The sequence below is a fragment of the Ranitomeya variabilis genome, chromosome 2 (genome assembly GCF_051348905.1).
Source record: "Ranitomeya variabilis isolate aRanVar5 chromosome 2, aRanVar5.hap1, whole genome shotgun sequence".
Taxonomy (NCBI): Eukaryota; Metazoa; Chordata; class Amphibia; order Anura; family Dendrobatidae; genus Ranitomeya; species Ranitomeya variabilis.
The window spans coordinates 212,290,485-212,305,224 of NC_135233.1; the positions used below are offsets into that span (position 1 = coordinate 212,290,485).

A 14,740-nucleotide genomic window follows, 5' to 3' on the forward strand; every position below is an offset into this window, starting at 1 on the left:
AATGCAGGCAGGCAGCCCCCATAGAATGTAATGCAGGCAGGCAGCCCCCATAGAATGTAATGCAGGCAGGCAGCCCCCCATAGAATGTAATGCAGGCAGGCAGCCCCCATAGAATGTAATGCAGGCAGGCAGCCCCCATAGAGTGTAATGCAGGCAGGCAGCCCCCATAGAATGTAATGCAGGCAGGCAGCCCCCATAGAAAGTAATGCAGGCAGGCAGCCCCCATAGAATGTAATGCAGGCAGGCAGCCCCCATAGAATGTAATGCAGGCAGGCAGCCCCCATAGAATGTAATGCAGGCAGGCAGCCCCCATAGAATGTAATGCAGGCAGGTAGCCCCCATAGAATGTAATGCAGGCAGGCAGCCCCCATAGAAAGTAATGCAGGCAGGCAGCCCCCATAGAAAGTAATGCAGGCAGGCAGCCCCCATAGAAAGTAATGCAGGCAGGCAGCCCCCCCCCCCCCCAATAGCTCCACAATCCAGTCATCATCACTCATTGATAAAAAAAAAACAAAACACACTACTCACCTCTCTCCTCGTGTCCCGCGCTGCTCCTGGCTCTGGTCTCAGCAGTCGCAGTCTGCCCGCCCGGTGACACAGCAGGTGCGCGATGATATGATGTCATCGCGCACCCGCAGTGTCAGCGGCAGGCAGAGCGGGGAATGATGGGAGAGGGGGCGTCAGCGGACGCTCTCTCCTCCATCATTGCATTCAACTGTACCGGCGTCTATGACGCCGGTATAGTTGAATGCGGGGCCGGGAGTGTGCCGCGACAGCGTGGGGAGTGTGCCGACAGCGGCACACTCGAGCGGCCCACTGCTGCCACCGGCCCTTCTGGCATTTGCCAGAACTGCCCTATGGCCAGTCCGGCCCTGATCATGATATAAGCCTTACAGGCTATTTTTGACAGCCAGTTACATATGCACATTGGCACTTTAATATAGCAGGTCTGTTCCTCAGGCAATTCATGTTGGCATAAATATACATGATTGGGCTCCGGTAATAGGTTATGTAATAAGGTACCTTATGTATTTTAAGCCTGCTGTTGCTCAATATCTGTACCGCACATAGAACCAGTTATTGGATTGGAGGCATTCTTGATATTATGTAAATGTATTTTGAAGTGAAAAAATATTTTATTCTATTTATTATTAATAAATTTCTATGTTTGAACTGAACATTCTGTGGCTTGGTTAATAACTTGTGAGGCCTTTTTGTTTGTATCATTGTGTGGAATATGTTCTTGGTAAATTGGAGTAATATGTATAGACGTTTTAATGTGAATCGGTAGTCTTAAGGGTTTAAAAGTCTACTATGTATTAGCTGTTTGTTCTCTTTTATGTTCACCATTGTCCTCAGAGTTCAGAGTTTTCGACTGTTTCATCAATTATGACTTTTTTTTTAAAGTTTCATAACTTGAAAAAAAATTGCGCTCCAGTTCCTCGCTGGAGTGGTTTTATGCACGCTAGCTATTTTGGAGCTGCTTTGTAAAAAGTGTGGACTTTGCATAAAAAAGTTGCAAAAATAGAGAGCGTTTTCAAATTTTTTACACAAAATTTAACAACCACGTGCGCTATTTTGAAGAATTTGGGGCTAATAAAGTCAGCAATTACCAAAATAAAAAATAAAAAGTGACTTAAAAAAAGAGAAAGATGAATTAGACCCAATGTGCCAAAAAATATGCAAAAATTGTGGCGCACATTTCTGGTACAAAATAAGCCAACTAATATGGGGTTGTAAACTTAGGACCCAATTAACCTTTTTTTTGTCTTGTGGAAGCCGCTGTTTCTTTGCATCATGTATTGGCACACACGGCTCATGAATTTGGTGCAAAATGAAAAATGCTTTTATATTTTTGTCCTTAACGGTTTTTGCAATGTTTTACAGCAAAACAAAAAATGTTGCATGTTTTTCTTCACTGTGTCAAAATAAAAAAAAAATCCTCCCCAAAACCATGAATTGGGGTTTTGTGAAGATGGTCTTCTAGTGGGATGCGTTTTGAGTGGATCCTCTCTGGCCATAATGTTACACCCTCGACAAATCTTATGTCTTCCATGTTGATTTTTTTGCGGCATTGCTGTAGATTTCAGCGGCATTTAAGCCACAATTCCAGATTTCCACACATTTCACCCTTTGCACCCCAGAGATTACGCATCTTGCTAGGATTGCCAAATCCGCGACGGCAGTAAACTTACACTAGGGATTTTCTCTGCACCCTGTTACTAATATTTCAGAAAATTGTATCCTTAATGCTGCTAATTTAATACATAGTGGATTTTTCCATCTGAAAAGTCCAGCCAGAAAATCCACTGTATATAGTGCCTGCGAGAACATGTATACATTCCCGCCACTGGTGGACACAGACAGAAAAGGGCCCCTGTGCAAAAAGAATATATGGGTTATTTGCAGCCCAATATCTCATCATAAATAATGCAAAATTCCATCTCTTTGGAGCTAGAAATGGGCCCCTTACCTTTTGGGGCCCCTGTTCAGCCACACCTGTTGCACCAATGAGATGTCTGCCCCTGGTTCATGCATAGTGACTATGCCGCAGATTTTTTTTTCTCCGTGAAATTGCATGTGGATAATCCACTTCAAACGTCAATATTTCGCGACCTGAAAACCAAACACAACTTCAGAACTACCCATGGGTTTCCTACTCCGAACCCAACAACCTCATGGTCAGTCCTAAATTTGTGATTTGTCCCCAAGCCGTGATATATAGACATCTGTATTTTTGCAAAATTTGGGATTTGGGGGCAAATTTTTTTCGCTGTGAAAATCCACAGTGTATCAGTTCCATATGGGTGCTCCTTTTAAAATATTAAGCTACATTAAGTTAATATCATGAACAAAGAAAGAAAAATAACATTTACCTCCAGCTCCTTAAAGTAGATGCAACTTCGAGCCCATTCTACAATGGAGAAGAGAGTCTGATCGGCCATCTTGCACATTAAGCCGAACATGCTGAGTTTCTCGTGCCGGCTCTTGTTCTGTTCCTGCTGTAGGCACGACAATATCCGGGCTTTTACTTGAGGCTCATCTGGCTCCAGTTGTAACAGCTTAAGGATCACTTCGGGCATATCTGGTGGAGAAGTGCTGGTGTAGGGCTCGGTATATACGTAGGGTCCCACTGGAGCTGGTTCGTGCACATTTGTGTAGTGGTCTGGGTATTCAGATTTGATAGCGCGGCTCTGGAACGAGGAATAATGGTAGCCGGACAGAGGAGCGTGGTTGGGCATAGTCATTCCCAATGGTGGTGCACTGTAAGGTCCCCTGTCGTATTCGACCGGTGCCATTGGAGCTGGGTTTGGCGGCACATTTTTAGAGACAGGATGAATCGTATGGATGTTGCTGGTGATGGTGTAGTCACTTTGAGCTGGGGACATAATCTGCGGCACAGTTTCCAGTTTGATACCATTTGCACGTATCAGGGCTTTTTTCTGCTGCTTTAAGGCACGGTCCCGCTTATACATGGGCCCAAACTTGTTGCGCCCTCCTCGCATCCGGTCAGCACGAACAGCTTTAGAAAAGTAAGAACACAAAATGCCAGCATTATTAGACAATCCCGGCCAAATACATACTCAAGAACACTCACCCCGTTTATACCATACGAGGGGCTTTCTCATATCTACCCCCGGACAGGTGAGAAGCGTCTGCTTGCTGGGGACCCTCATTGTTCACAAGAACTGGGGTCCCGTGCCCTTCACTTGAACGTAGTGGGTTCGCGATTCATTTTAAAATGATTGTCCATGAATAGGAAAACATGTCTGCCTTCTCCTAAAAAGAGCGCCAATCCAATGAACTGAATGGTGCTGGGCCTCCCCCTGCTCGATGACCAACTGTGTCAGTACAAAATGACTGTTCAAACCAAGCACAGCCAGTGGGACTTGACAGTTAAGTGCACTTTCCCATCTACTTAATTTTTTTCCATCGATTTCTGCCACTTTTTGCCTTGAATGCCAGCTCTCTTTACAGGGGGCATAGAAGGGTGGAGAAGGTGCACTAAACTGCTTCGACACGCCCAGGGTAAACAGAGCCTGTGCTTGGTTTCATCAGTCATTTTGTCTTGATAGATTCCCTCCTATACAAAGCAGTTATCACCTTTTCATAGCCAACTGCTAGGACCCCCCACGATTCCAAGATTGGGGTTCTACAGAGCCCTGCCTGAATGGAGCGATGATTGGACATACACACCACTCGCTCCATTTATTCTCCATGGGACTGTGATTAAGGGCTTGTTTCCACTTGCGAGAAACACGTCCGTGTATCGCATGTGGAAACCAAGCTCTGGCACCGTCACTCCAGAGCGGAGCGTGCGGCCGCATAGCAACACATGGAGCTGCACGCTCCGCTCCAAAGTGCCGGCGCCAGAGCTTGGTTTCCACATGCGAGACAGGGACGTGTTTCTCACAAGTGGAAACAAGCCCAAAAGGCCAAATACAGAACTAGACTATCTCAGGCCGTCTCATAGAGAATGAATGGAACAGAGGTGGTCATTCCTTTCTCGGTATCAGTGGGGGTCCTAGCAGTTGGACCCCTACTGATCAACAAGTTATCACCAATCCTATTTACATTTCTATACTTTGCATGGCAGTATAAAATTTGGAATCCTGACATTGTGTAATGTGTTCACTGTTAGTGCTCGCTCACATCACCATATTAATTGGACGATTTCTATCTAATTTTTTTGTCGGATTGCACTGTGTACCAATGATATGTAATGGGACAGTGCTGATCGTTATTTTTTTCTCATATTGATTCAGCATGGTAAAAAAATCACAGCATGCTGTATGGAAATTGTCAGACTGCACTCGGATGACATCCGAGCCATTTCGATTTCCGCAGATTCACATAATTTTGTTTTCCATCTTCTCCTAACAGCGTGGTACAGTTGTCTCCTTTGAGAGAATCGGGCCACACTAAGCTGACACTCGGATCAAACTCTGATCATTAACACAATTGACTTGATTGTCTTGGATAAGAGAATCTACGGTCATGTGATCCCGGCCTCAAGGCCGATGAAAACAGCTATAGATTCTGTTGTTTAAGAGAATCGGACTGATAATGCAAATGAGAGCGTGTTCAGAGTCTCTCATGTAAGGGTATAGACATGCAGCCCTCATTTGTCACCTGAAGAAGACAAATTTTATTGTTGTAATGTTATGTGACTTGTCTTCTGCATCTTTTTGTAAATATTGTGTAATGTGATAAGTGTTAATAATGTTGTGGTGTAATATGAATAGTGTAGTGCGTTAGTATGAGTGTAGAGAACAATAGGGTAAGTTGAAGATGAGAGTTAATAGTTGGGACTAGCCCATTGTGGGAAGGGTTAGTGTAAGAGAAAATGACTGGTTCCTGCTAGGAAGGCAGATAATGCCTTGTGTAGTTGCTGAGAGGACTCATAAGTCCAAAGTGAACAGTGACGCATTCGAGGGTGACCTGAAGTGAGAGGAGACCGAAGAGAAGGGATAGCGAGATCCTAAGCATAAATAACAAATAGAGACAGAGTGGCCTTCTGGAGACAGGTCCTTGGAGAGACGCCTCTCCACAAGATCTTGGGCTAGAAACACTGGAAGATAATGGGGCTAAACAAAACTGAGAGACTGAGACTAGTGAAGGGTCCTGAATGGGAGATCCAGGGCACCAGTAGTGGAAGAAAAAGGATGTGGAACCACTAAACAAGTAAAGGAGACTTGTTAATCAGGACTACAAGAAAAAATGTAGAAGGACTGTAGCGTTAAAGCTGGGTTGTGGTGAAGTGGGGAGAAAAAGCAGACATAGAGGTCCCTGGAGTAAACTATTAAGGAAGGAAACTGTGTGGGAAATGCTTCTGATTTTAACTGGAACATCCATAAGATTTTGTACCCGCTGTCTCTTGTATATAATCCTTATCAAGTTCCCGTTCAGTAAAGAGTTTATTTTTGAATGATGGTCTTTCTCATTGAACTGTGAAACATTTGGTCCTGGCAAACTAGCAACATCGGTTACAAGGTCCTGCACAAGTGTAGCGCCCTCAGTACACAAATCAACACACCCGGCCAGGGCCTCCACTTTCATGTAACATGCTGGGGTGCAGAAATTGGGTGCCTTGCCCACCGCTACCACCCTGAGCCACGTTAAACTGAGATTATTCTGTGAGGCTGCAGAAATTTGACTGCACTCAAACTTAACCCGAGTGCAGTCTGATGTTTCTCCCACACTCTAACCTGCATGGCTGAGTGCGATCTGAACATTGGATCAACCTCAGGTATGCTGCAATTTTTTTGTATGAATCATGATTTCTTAGAAAGCCAGTGGGTCTCCTGACTTAATTCAACAGTTTAGGGGACCACAGACAGTTGGTGCTCCATAAAGTTCTATGGAACGCTGCATAGAATTAGAGAAGAGCGAGCGTCATCGGAAAAGGTGTTATCCGAGCATGCTCGAGTGCTAATAGAGTGTCTTCGACATGTTCTAATATTATGCTCGAGTCCCCGCGGCTGCATGTCTCGCCTCTGTTTGACAGACGCAACACATGTAGGGATTATCAAACAAGCAGCCACGAGACATGCAGCTGCGGGGACTCGAGCATAATATTAGAGCATTCCGAAGACACTCATTAGCACTGAAGCATGCTCAGATAATACCTTATCCCAGCACACTCACTCATCAATACACAGAATGTCTCCAGCTTCCCCTCCCCTTACCTCCTCCATAGAATATTATAAGCACTAACTGTCATTTCCGAACTCGGTAATGGGAAAATCTATCTTCACTGACTTGTACCTATAAATGGAGGTGAAAGATCAATTCAGGAAAACAATGAAGCAGATTTCTCTGATAAGATGTATTACAACGTTGATGACTTTCATGCGCACCATTGATGTATGAAATTATAGCGACAATTACTCTTTAATGAAGGAAGCGCTGGAGTAAGATGTGCCAAATTCATTGAAGTTTGCGCTTCTTAATTAATTTGGCGCATTTTATAACCATCATGTTAGTCAACCGGAAATATTACTCCAGAAAGGAGAGGGAGTCCATTTTTTTTCTATGTAAATCATGATTAATATGTTAGATGGGCTGTGTATGTGTATATATATATGTGTGTGTGTGTGTGTGTGTGTATGTATATTTTTATTTATATAAAAATAAAGGGAACACTATAATCCCACATCCTAGATATCACTAAATGAAATATTCCAGTTGTAAATCTTTATTCATTACATAGTGGAATGTGTTGAGAACAATAAAACCTAAAAATGATCAACGCAAATCACAACTAATATCCCACGGAGGTCTGGAGTTGGAATGATGCTCAATATCAAAGTGGAAAATGAATTTACAGGCTGATCCAACTTTAGTGGAAATGCCTCAAGACAAGGAAATGATGCTCAGTAGTGTGTGTGGCCTCCACGTGCCTGTATGATCTCCCGACAACGCCTGGGCATGCTCCTGATGAGGCGGCGGATGGTCTCTTGAGGGATCTCCTCCCAGACCTGGACTAAAGCATCCGCCAACTCCTGGACAGTCTGTGGTGCAACGTGACGTTGGTGGATGATGCGAGACATGATGTCCCAGATGTGTTCAATCGGATTCAGGTCTGGGGAACGGGCGGGCCAGTCCATAGCTTCAATGCCTTCATCTTGCAGGAACTGCTGACACACTCCAGCCACATGAGATCTGGCATTGTCCTGCATTAGGAGGAACCTAGGGCCAACCGCACCAGCATATGGTCTCACAAGGGGTCTGAGGATCTCATCTTGGTGCCTAATGGCAGTCAGGCTACCTCTGACAAGCACATGGAGGGCTGTGCGGCCCTCCAAAGAAATGCCACCCCACAACATTACTGACCTACTGCCAAATCGTTCATGCTGAAGGATGTTGCAGGCAGCAGATCGCTCTCCACAGCGTCTCCAGACTCTGTCACATCTGTCACGTGTGCTCAGTGTGAACCTGCTTTCATTTGTGAAGAGCACAGGGCGCCAGTGGCAAATTTGCCAATCCTGGTGTTCTGCGGCAAAAGCCAAGCATCCTGCATGGTGTTGGGCTGTGAGCACAACCCCCATCTGTGGACGTCGGGCACTCAGACAATCCTCATGGAGTCTGTTTCTAACCGTTTGTGCAGACACATGCACATTTGTGGCCTGCTGGTGGTCATTTTGCAGGGCTCTGGCAGTGCTCCTCCTGTTCCTCCTTGCACAAAGCCTGAGGTAGCGGTCCTGCTGCTGGGTTGTTGCCCTCCTACAGCCCCCTCCACATCTCCTGGTGTACTGGCCTGTCTCCTGGTAGCGCCTCCAGCCTCTGGACACTATGCTGACAGACACAGCAAACCTTCTTTCCACATCTCGCATTGATGTGCCATCCTGGATGAGCTGTACTACCTGAGCCACTTGTGTGGGTTGTAGAGTCCGTCTCATGCTACCACGAGTGCGAAAGCACAACCAACATTCAAAAGTGACCAAGACATCAGCCAGAAAGCATTGGTACTGAGATGTGGTCTGTGGTCCCCACCTGCAGAACCACTCTTTTATTGAGTGTGTCTTGATAATTGCCAATAATTTCCATCTGTTGTCTATTCAATTTGCACAACAGCATGTGATATTGATTGTCACAGTGTTGCTTCCTGAGTGGACAGTTTGATTTCACAGAAGTTTAATTTGCTTGGAGTTATATTCTGTTGTTTAAGTGTTCCCTTTATTTGTTTGAGCAGTATAAAAATATATATAATTATTTTTTTTTTGCTCAGCTTCTAGAATTCTAAGTCTAATAATGGCAAGAACGGTTTCATAAGGAGAAATCTGCTGCTGGACTAACTATCTGTAGAAAGAAAAAATTATTAAAAACGATGTACTTTATTCAAGTAAGACTAAACCCAAATGACTTAATCTCAGTAGAATACAATTCTGTTTTGAAAATTGGCAGTCCTATATGATATGAACAAATAAATGATTAGCGGCAGAATTTGGAAACGCTTATTAACTCTTTGTATGTCAGAAAGGAGCAGCTGCTTCGGACTCCTTAGTGGAAATTCAAGAATGTGTCATCTTGTGTGGGAGTCTTACTCTGCTCTGCCAAACTCTGCAGAAAGAACTTCCCTATATCTCTTAGATGCCAGAGAGGGGGAAGTATGGCTGGACCGCAGCGGGACTGAAGAGTCTGTTTTTGAACAGCCACACAGGAAGGGGAGAGACCTCCGACCAAAGGAAGAGAATATAACAACATTAACTAACCATAAAAATGAAGCAAGTCATTCAGCAATAACGTAAATGTTTCATATTGCGCTGTCTCTGCTGTTAAGTTCTGTCCTAATGTACAAGCAAATTGTATCACCACAATTTCTTAATATCTGTTTTTTGGGGTTTTTTTTAAGTTAGGTGGCCCTGAAGTTAGCTGGTACAACTTGGGAAATCTCTGGCAATTATCAGCCACCAGTCACATACATTAGCCTACAGCCAGGCTTGGACTGGCACACGGGGGAGCAGGGGAATTCCCTGGTGGGCCGCCCCTGCAGGAGAAGTGTTTGGCACAATACATAATAATTTAGCCCTCCCAAAATATTTATATGGCCACATAGTTCTTTATCCCAAAGACAATGGATTCCTTTATTTTGACAAAGCATTGCCCCCCAAAAAGTATAAGGCTAGAATTGGGGTATAACCATGCACTTCATCGTCGCCTGGATCTCCTGCCTAGTCTCACCCACTCACTCTGGTTGATTGACACATCACTGTTCCTGTTAAATGTCTATATGCATGTGGAGGAGATGGTCAATGATTGTACCAAGGACCAATTCTACCGTTCCTTCTGCCAGACATGAAATTTGAAATGGTGCCGCACCCCGCAGTGTAATATAAACCTGCAGTAATTAAACCAAATTCTCTTTAATTTTTTGAGACTTTGAATGTTCTATTTTTCTTCCCTCAAGATGTGTCGACATTACTTTTTTGCATGATTAACTGATGTTTTTATTGATACCAATTTGATCACTTCTCTTTCTTTTTTTTTTATTATTATTATTATTATTTATTGTTATAGCGCCATTTATTCCATGGCGCTTTACAAGTGAGGAGGGGTATACATAATAAAAACAAGTACAATAATCTTGAACAATACAAGTCATAATAGGTACAGTAGGAGAGAGGACCCTGCCCGCGAAGGCTCACAATCTACAAGGGATGGGTGAGGATACAGTAGGTGAGGGTAGAGCTGGTCATGCAGCGGTTTGGTCGATCGGTGGTTACTGCAGGTTGTAGGCTTGTCGGAAGAGGTGGGTCTTCAGATTCTTTTTGAAGGTTTCGATGGTGGGCGAGAGTCTGATATGTTGTGGTAGAGGGTTCCAGAGTAGGGATGATACGCGAGAGAAATCTTGTATACGATTGTGGGAAGAGGAGATAAGAGGGGAGTAGAGAAGGAGATCTTGTGAGGATCGGAGGTTGCGTGTAGGAAAGTACCGGGAGATGAGGTCACAGATGTAAGGAGGAGACAGGTTGTGGATGGCTTTGTACGTCATGGTTAGGGTTTTGTACTGGAGTCTCTGGGCAATGGGGAGCCAGTGAAGGGATTGACAGAGGGGAGAGGCCGGAGAATAGCGGGGGGACAGGTGGATTAGTCGGGCAGCAGAGTTTAGAATAGATTTGAGGGGTGCGAGAGTGTTTGAGGGGAGGCCACAGAGCAGGAGGTTGCAGTAGTCAAGTTTTTACATACTTTTATGGACAAGACGTAAGTTAAAATAACCCCACAATTCTGGTATTTCATTTTTCTCTCTTTATAACACTCACGAAATAGGTTATATGATTTTATATATTGTGAATTCTGATCGTCTGGATTTGTATGTATGCTGCAATAAGAATTACATTTTTAATTTTTATAATATTTACTAATTTATTTTTTTACTTTAATTTTTAGTCTCCTTAGGATCACTGATACTATGTCTTGCAATACCAGGGTATGGCAGTTTATAGAAGAAATCTTGATCTTCTATGAAGCCTAGCATGTGGCTGTGCTTCACAATAGAGGCAAAATAGCAGCGACAGGGGCCTTCAGCAGCTGATGGCTGCCATGGCAAACTATGGGTTACCTTCCGGTCATGCTGAGCGCACCGGCGTCCCCTATATTTTAATGTCGCTGAAAATGTACTGCAGCATCTATAGGATTAATGGAAATGTTCAGCGCTCAGATTTGGCTTCTGCTGTTAGAGACAAATGTCGGCTATGTAATGTGTGTGGAGCAGGCTCCTCTCCTGAGCCTGCATTACATAATTCGATACTCCAACCTGCTCTGTGGCATTACAAAGGCTGAGTTTTTAAGTGTTGATCTCAGGGCACGAAGAATTGCCATGCAACTAGAAATGTTCTTTTGGTTTAAAATGTTGGTTAGCCTTCAGTAAGATCCAATGGTTCCCGATACTTTTCTCCTAGGAACAGTGGCTTGCAAAAGTATTCAGTAAGCCACTGATGTGTGTGATGCATGAGCACTAAATAGTTTTAGTGAAGTAAGAAAGTATAGGCATAAATTAAATTTATAGGATCAAATAATTAAAAATTGTCATGTGCATATGTAGTCACCCCTTTTGCTATGAAGCCTATAAAAATGTCACCATTCAAACCAAGGAGATCTTCAAACAAGTCAGGGTCAAAGTTGTTGGGAAGTTCAAGACAGGGTTGGTTGATAAAAAAAAAAGTCTTTGATGATCCCTGGAGCACCATCAAATCCATTATCATCAAATAGAAAGAACATGGTACCACAACAAACCTGCCAAGAGAGGGCCGCCCACCAAAACTCTCAGCCTGGGCAAAAAGGGAATTAATCAGAGAGACCAAAGGTAACCCTGAAGGAGCTGCAGAGTTCCCAATCAGAGACTGGAGTATCTATCCATATGACCACAATAAGCCGTACAATCCATAGAGGTGGCCTTTTTGGAAGAGTGGGCAGAAAAAAAGCCTTTGCTTACACACAAAAATTGTAAGCCTTATTTTGAATTTGCCAAAAGACATGTGGGAGACTCCCAAAATGTATGGAGGAAGGTGGTAAGGTGGTGTGGTTAAATGAGACCAAAACTGAACTTTTTGACCAGAAAGGTAAAAGCTATGTCTGGTGCCAAACCAAAGCAGCTCATCACCCCAAAACGCCATCCCCACAGTGAAACATGGTGGTGGCATCATCATTCTTTGGGGATGTTTTTCCGCAGCAGGGACAGGGAAAATGTCGAGGGGAAGATGGATGATGCAAAATAGAGGGATATTCTTCAGGAAAACCTGTTTCAGTTTGTCAGTGATTGGAGACAGAGGTTCACCTTCCAACAAGACAATGACCCAAACCATACTGCTAAACCAACACTCAAGTGGTTTAAGGCAAGCACTGTAAGTGTTTTAGAGTGGCCTAGGCAAAACCCAGACTTTAATCCAATGGAGAATCTGTGGTCAGATGTGAAGTTCGCTATTCACCAGAGGAAACCATCTAACTTGAAGGAGCTGGGGCAGTTTTGCCTTGAGGAATGGGAAAAAAATCCCAGTGGCCACATGTGGAAAGGTCATAGAGACTTATCCAAACCGACTTGCAGCTGTATTGTTGTAAAAAGAGGCTCTACATAGTACTGACTTTAGGAGTTATGTACAATGAAGTTTTCAGTTATTTTGTTCTATTTGTTGTTTGCTTCACAATAAAAAGAAAGCCAAATGTTCACAGTTGTCGGCATGTTCTGTACATGAACTGACGCAAACTCTCAAAAATAAAAGTGAAATTCCAGGTTCTGGGGAAGCAAAACAAGAAAAATGCCAAGAGGTTGAATACTTTAGCAAGCCACTGTATATCCCTTGCCTATTGCATATAGTGCATTCAACTATTGCTTCCTTGAATCCGCCACCTCCATCTGTAGGAAAACACAAATCATGTCCTATCGTTGCCTGTTACCCAGTGAAAGTCTATTTCTGTCTTTCTTTTCCTGCAGCAATTCACAACCAACCCCCACGGCAAATATAAAGAAATTTCAGCAGCTCGTTGAGAGATGTTTTCATTTCCTATAGTAAATTGATTAATTTAGATAGTAAGTGGCACAATTTTGCTTCTATACATGGCTAAATAATGATCGCGGCAAGAAGACAGTCACTCGGAGGAAACAAAGTGTTCTATGACTTTTAAGTGTATATTTCGCATTGCATCACTAATTGAACTGTAATCACTGCAAAAGTCATTCATACGGAGTAGAATAAGTTTTTATTCTGTGTTGAACCAGTTCTACTATTCAGCCCGAGACTTCTACTAGGAAATCATACTGCTTTCTTTTCAATGTTCAAGGTCACACGTCAGACTGCTTGTATAGACTTTAATGGAACTGAAACGATAACGTGAAATCCTAGTTCCTTTCGGTAAATAGTGCTAGTTTTATTATTAAAAAGGATGTGTCATAAGACACACCCCCGATGAGAATGGGAAAGCTCTCGGCACCTCTCTGCACGATTTTGTTGGGGAAAGTTACAGTCAGCCAAGCATTTCCCATGAGGGAAAATGTCCAATTTGAATATGGACGGATTGGTCATCAATACAATATAGAGGTGCCTCAAGTCGACCAAAAATAATAATGGGTGTAATGTAATGAGCATTTTTTGCTCTTTCTTATCGATGCATATACATTTTTGGGGTATTTACATTTAAAAAAAATTGATACAGTGTCCACTAGATAGGCTGACACTTCCTGTTTGCTTACTTTTCAGCTTTCCCATGTAGAATCAGTCAGAGTCAGCAGAGGAAAACTTAGATAAAGTAGGATATTATCACTATACATACATGTAAGGCCCTGTTTGCATCCATTTTTAGGCAAGCATGGCTGTACTTTATCAGTCCCTAGAGGCAGTCAGTTGAAAAAGAAAGGCCATTATGCCCTCATTCATGTAACCCATTCACAATACAGGGCATACTATTACATCATATGTCATAGTGTATGAAGTAGAGCCAGGAGCTAAACCCGTGCACACTGGACAGGTGCCAGTAGTGTAATATTACTAAATAATGCAATGCTTTACATACCGTAACACAAGTGATTACAAAAATTGTAGGTTTAAGTAAAAATTAATTTAAAAAATATTTATTAAAAAAAATTAACGTTTTAAATTGCCTCTCTTCATCTAATTAAAAAATTTGAGAAATGAAAAATTTAAACAAATTTGGTAAAAGCCATGAAAATATAAAATGTATTTTTAACCTGTATAGTAAATGCCTTAAAGAAAAAAAGAAAAAATAGAAATATAGGATTTTTTTTGCAAAAAGCAATAAAAACATTATATGTAACTCAAAATGGTATCAATAAAAAAGACAGCTCACTAAAGAAAAAGGAAGCCCTCTTCCAGTTGCATTGATGCAAAAATAAAGAAGTTACATATCTCAAAAAATGGTAACTCCAACAAGACTTCATAGTTCTGAATTTTTCTAACCACTGTAATATATATTGAAGTTATAAATTTGGTATCGCCATAATTGTTTGACCTGAAGAATCATGTTAAAAACAAAACCACCACCCCAAAAAAACAATTGTGGAATCGTGATATATATATATATTTCTTTCACGATTGTTCAGTCTGTTAGATCGCATAACGAATGTTCTATTTCAAATGTACAACTCATCCTACAAATAACTAACCCACATATGTGTATGATGATGGGAAAATAACACAATTGGGGCTCTTGGAAAAACAGGAGAGAAAAAACGAAACAGAAAAAATGAAAGAATAACTTGATCAGGAATGTGCTCAGCTGCCATTAA

At 42.6% G+C, this 14,740-nt stretch overlaps 1 protein-coding gene across 2 annotated transcripts in view; it reads right to left on the minus strand.

The window, feature by feature from the left end:
- NR5A1 (nuclear receptor subfamily 5 group A member 1) overlaps positions 1 to 14,740 on the minus strand; it is a 311,739-nt gene that overhangs the window by 134,444 nt on the left and 162,555 nt on the right. For both annotated transcript variants that reach the window (XM_077283563.1, XM_077283562.1), the window contains exon 4: positions 2,877 to 3,523. In XM_077283563.1, the coding sequence (XP_077139678.1) occupies positions 2,877 to 3,523 (647 nt within the window). The remainder of the gene's footprint in view (positions 1 to 2,876; positions 3,524 to 14,740) is intronic.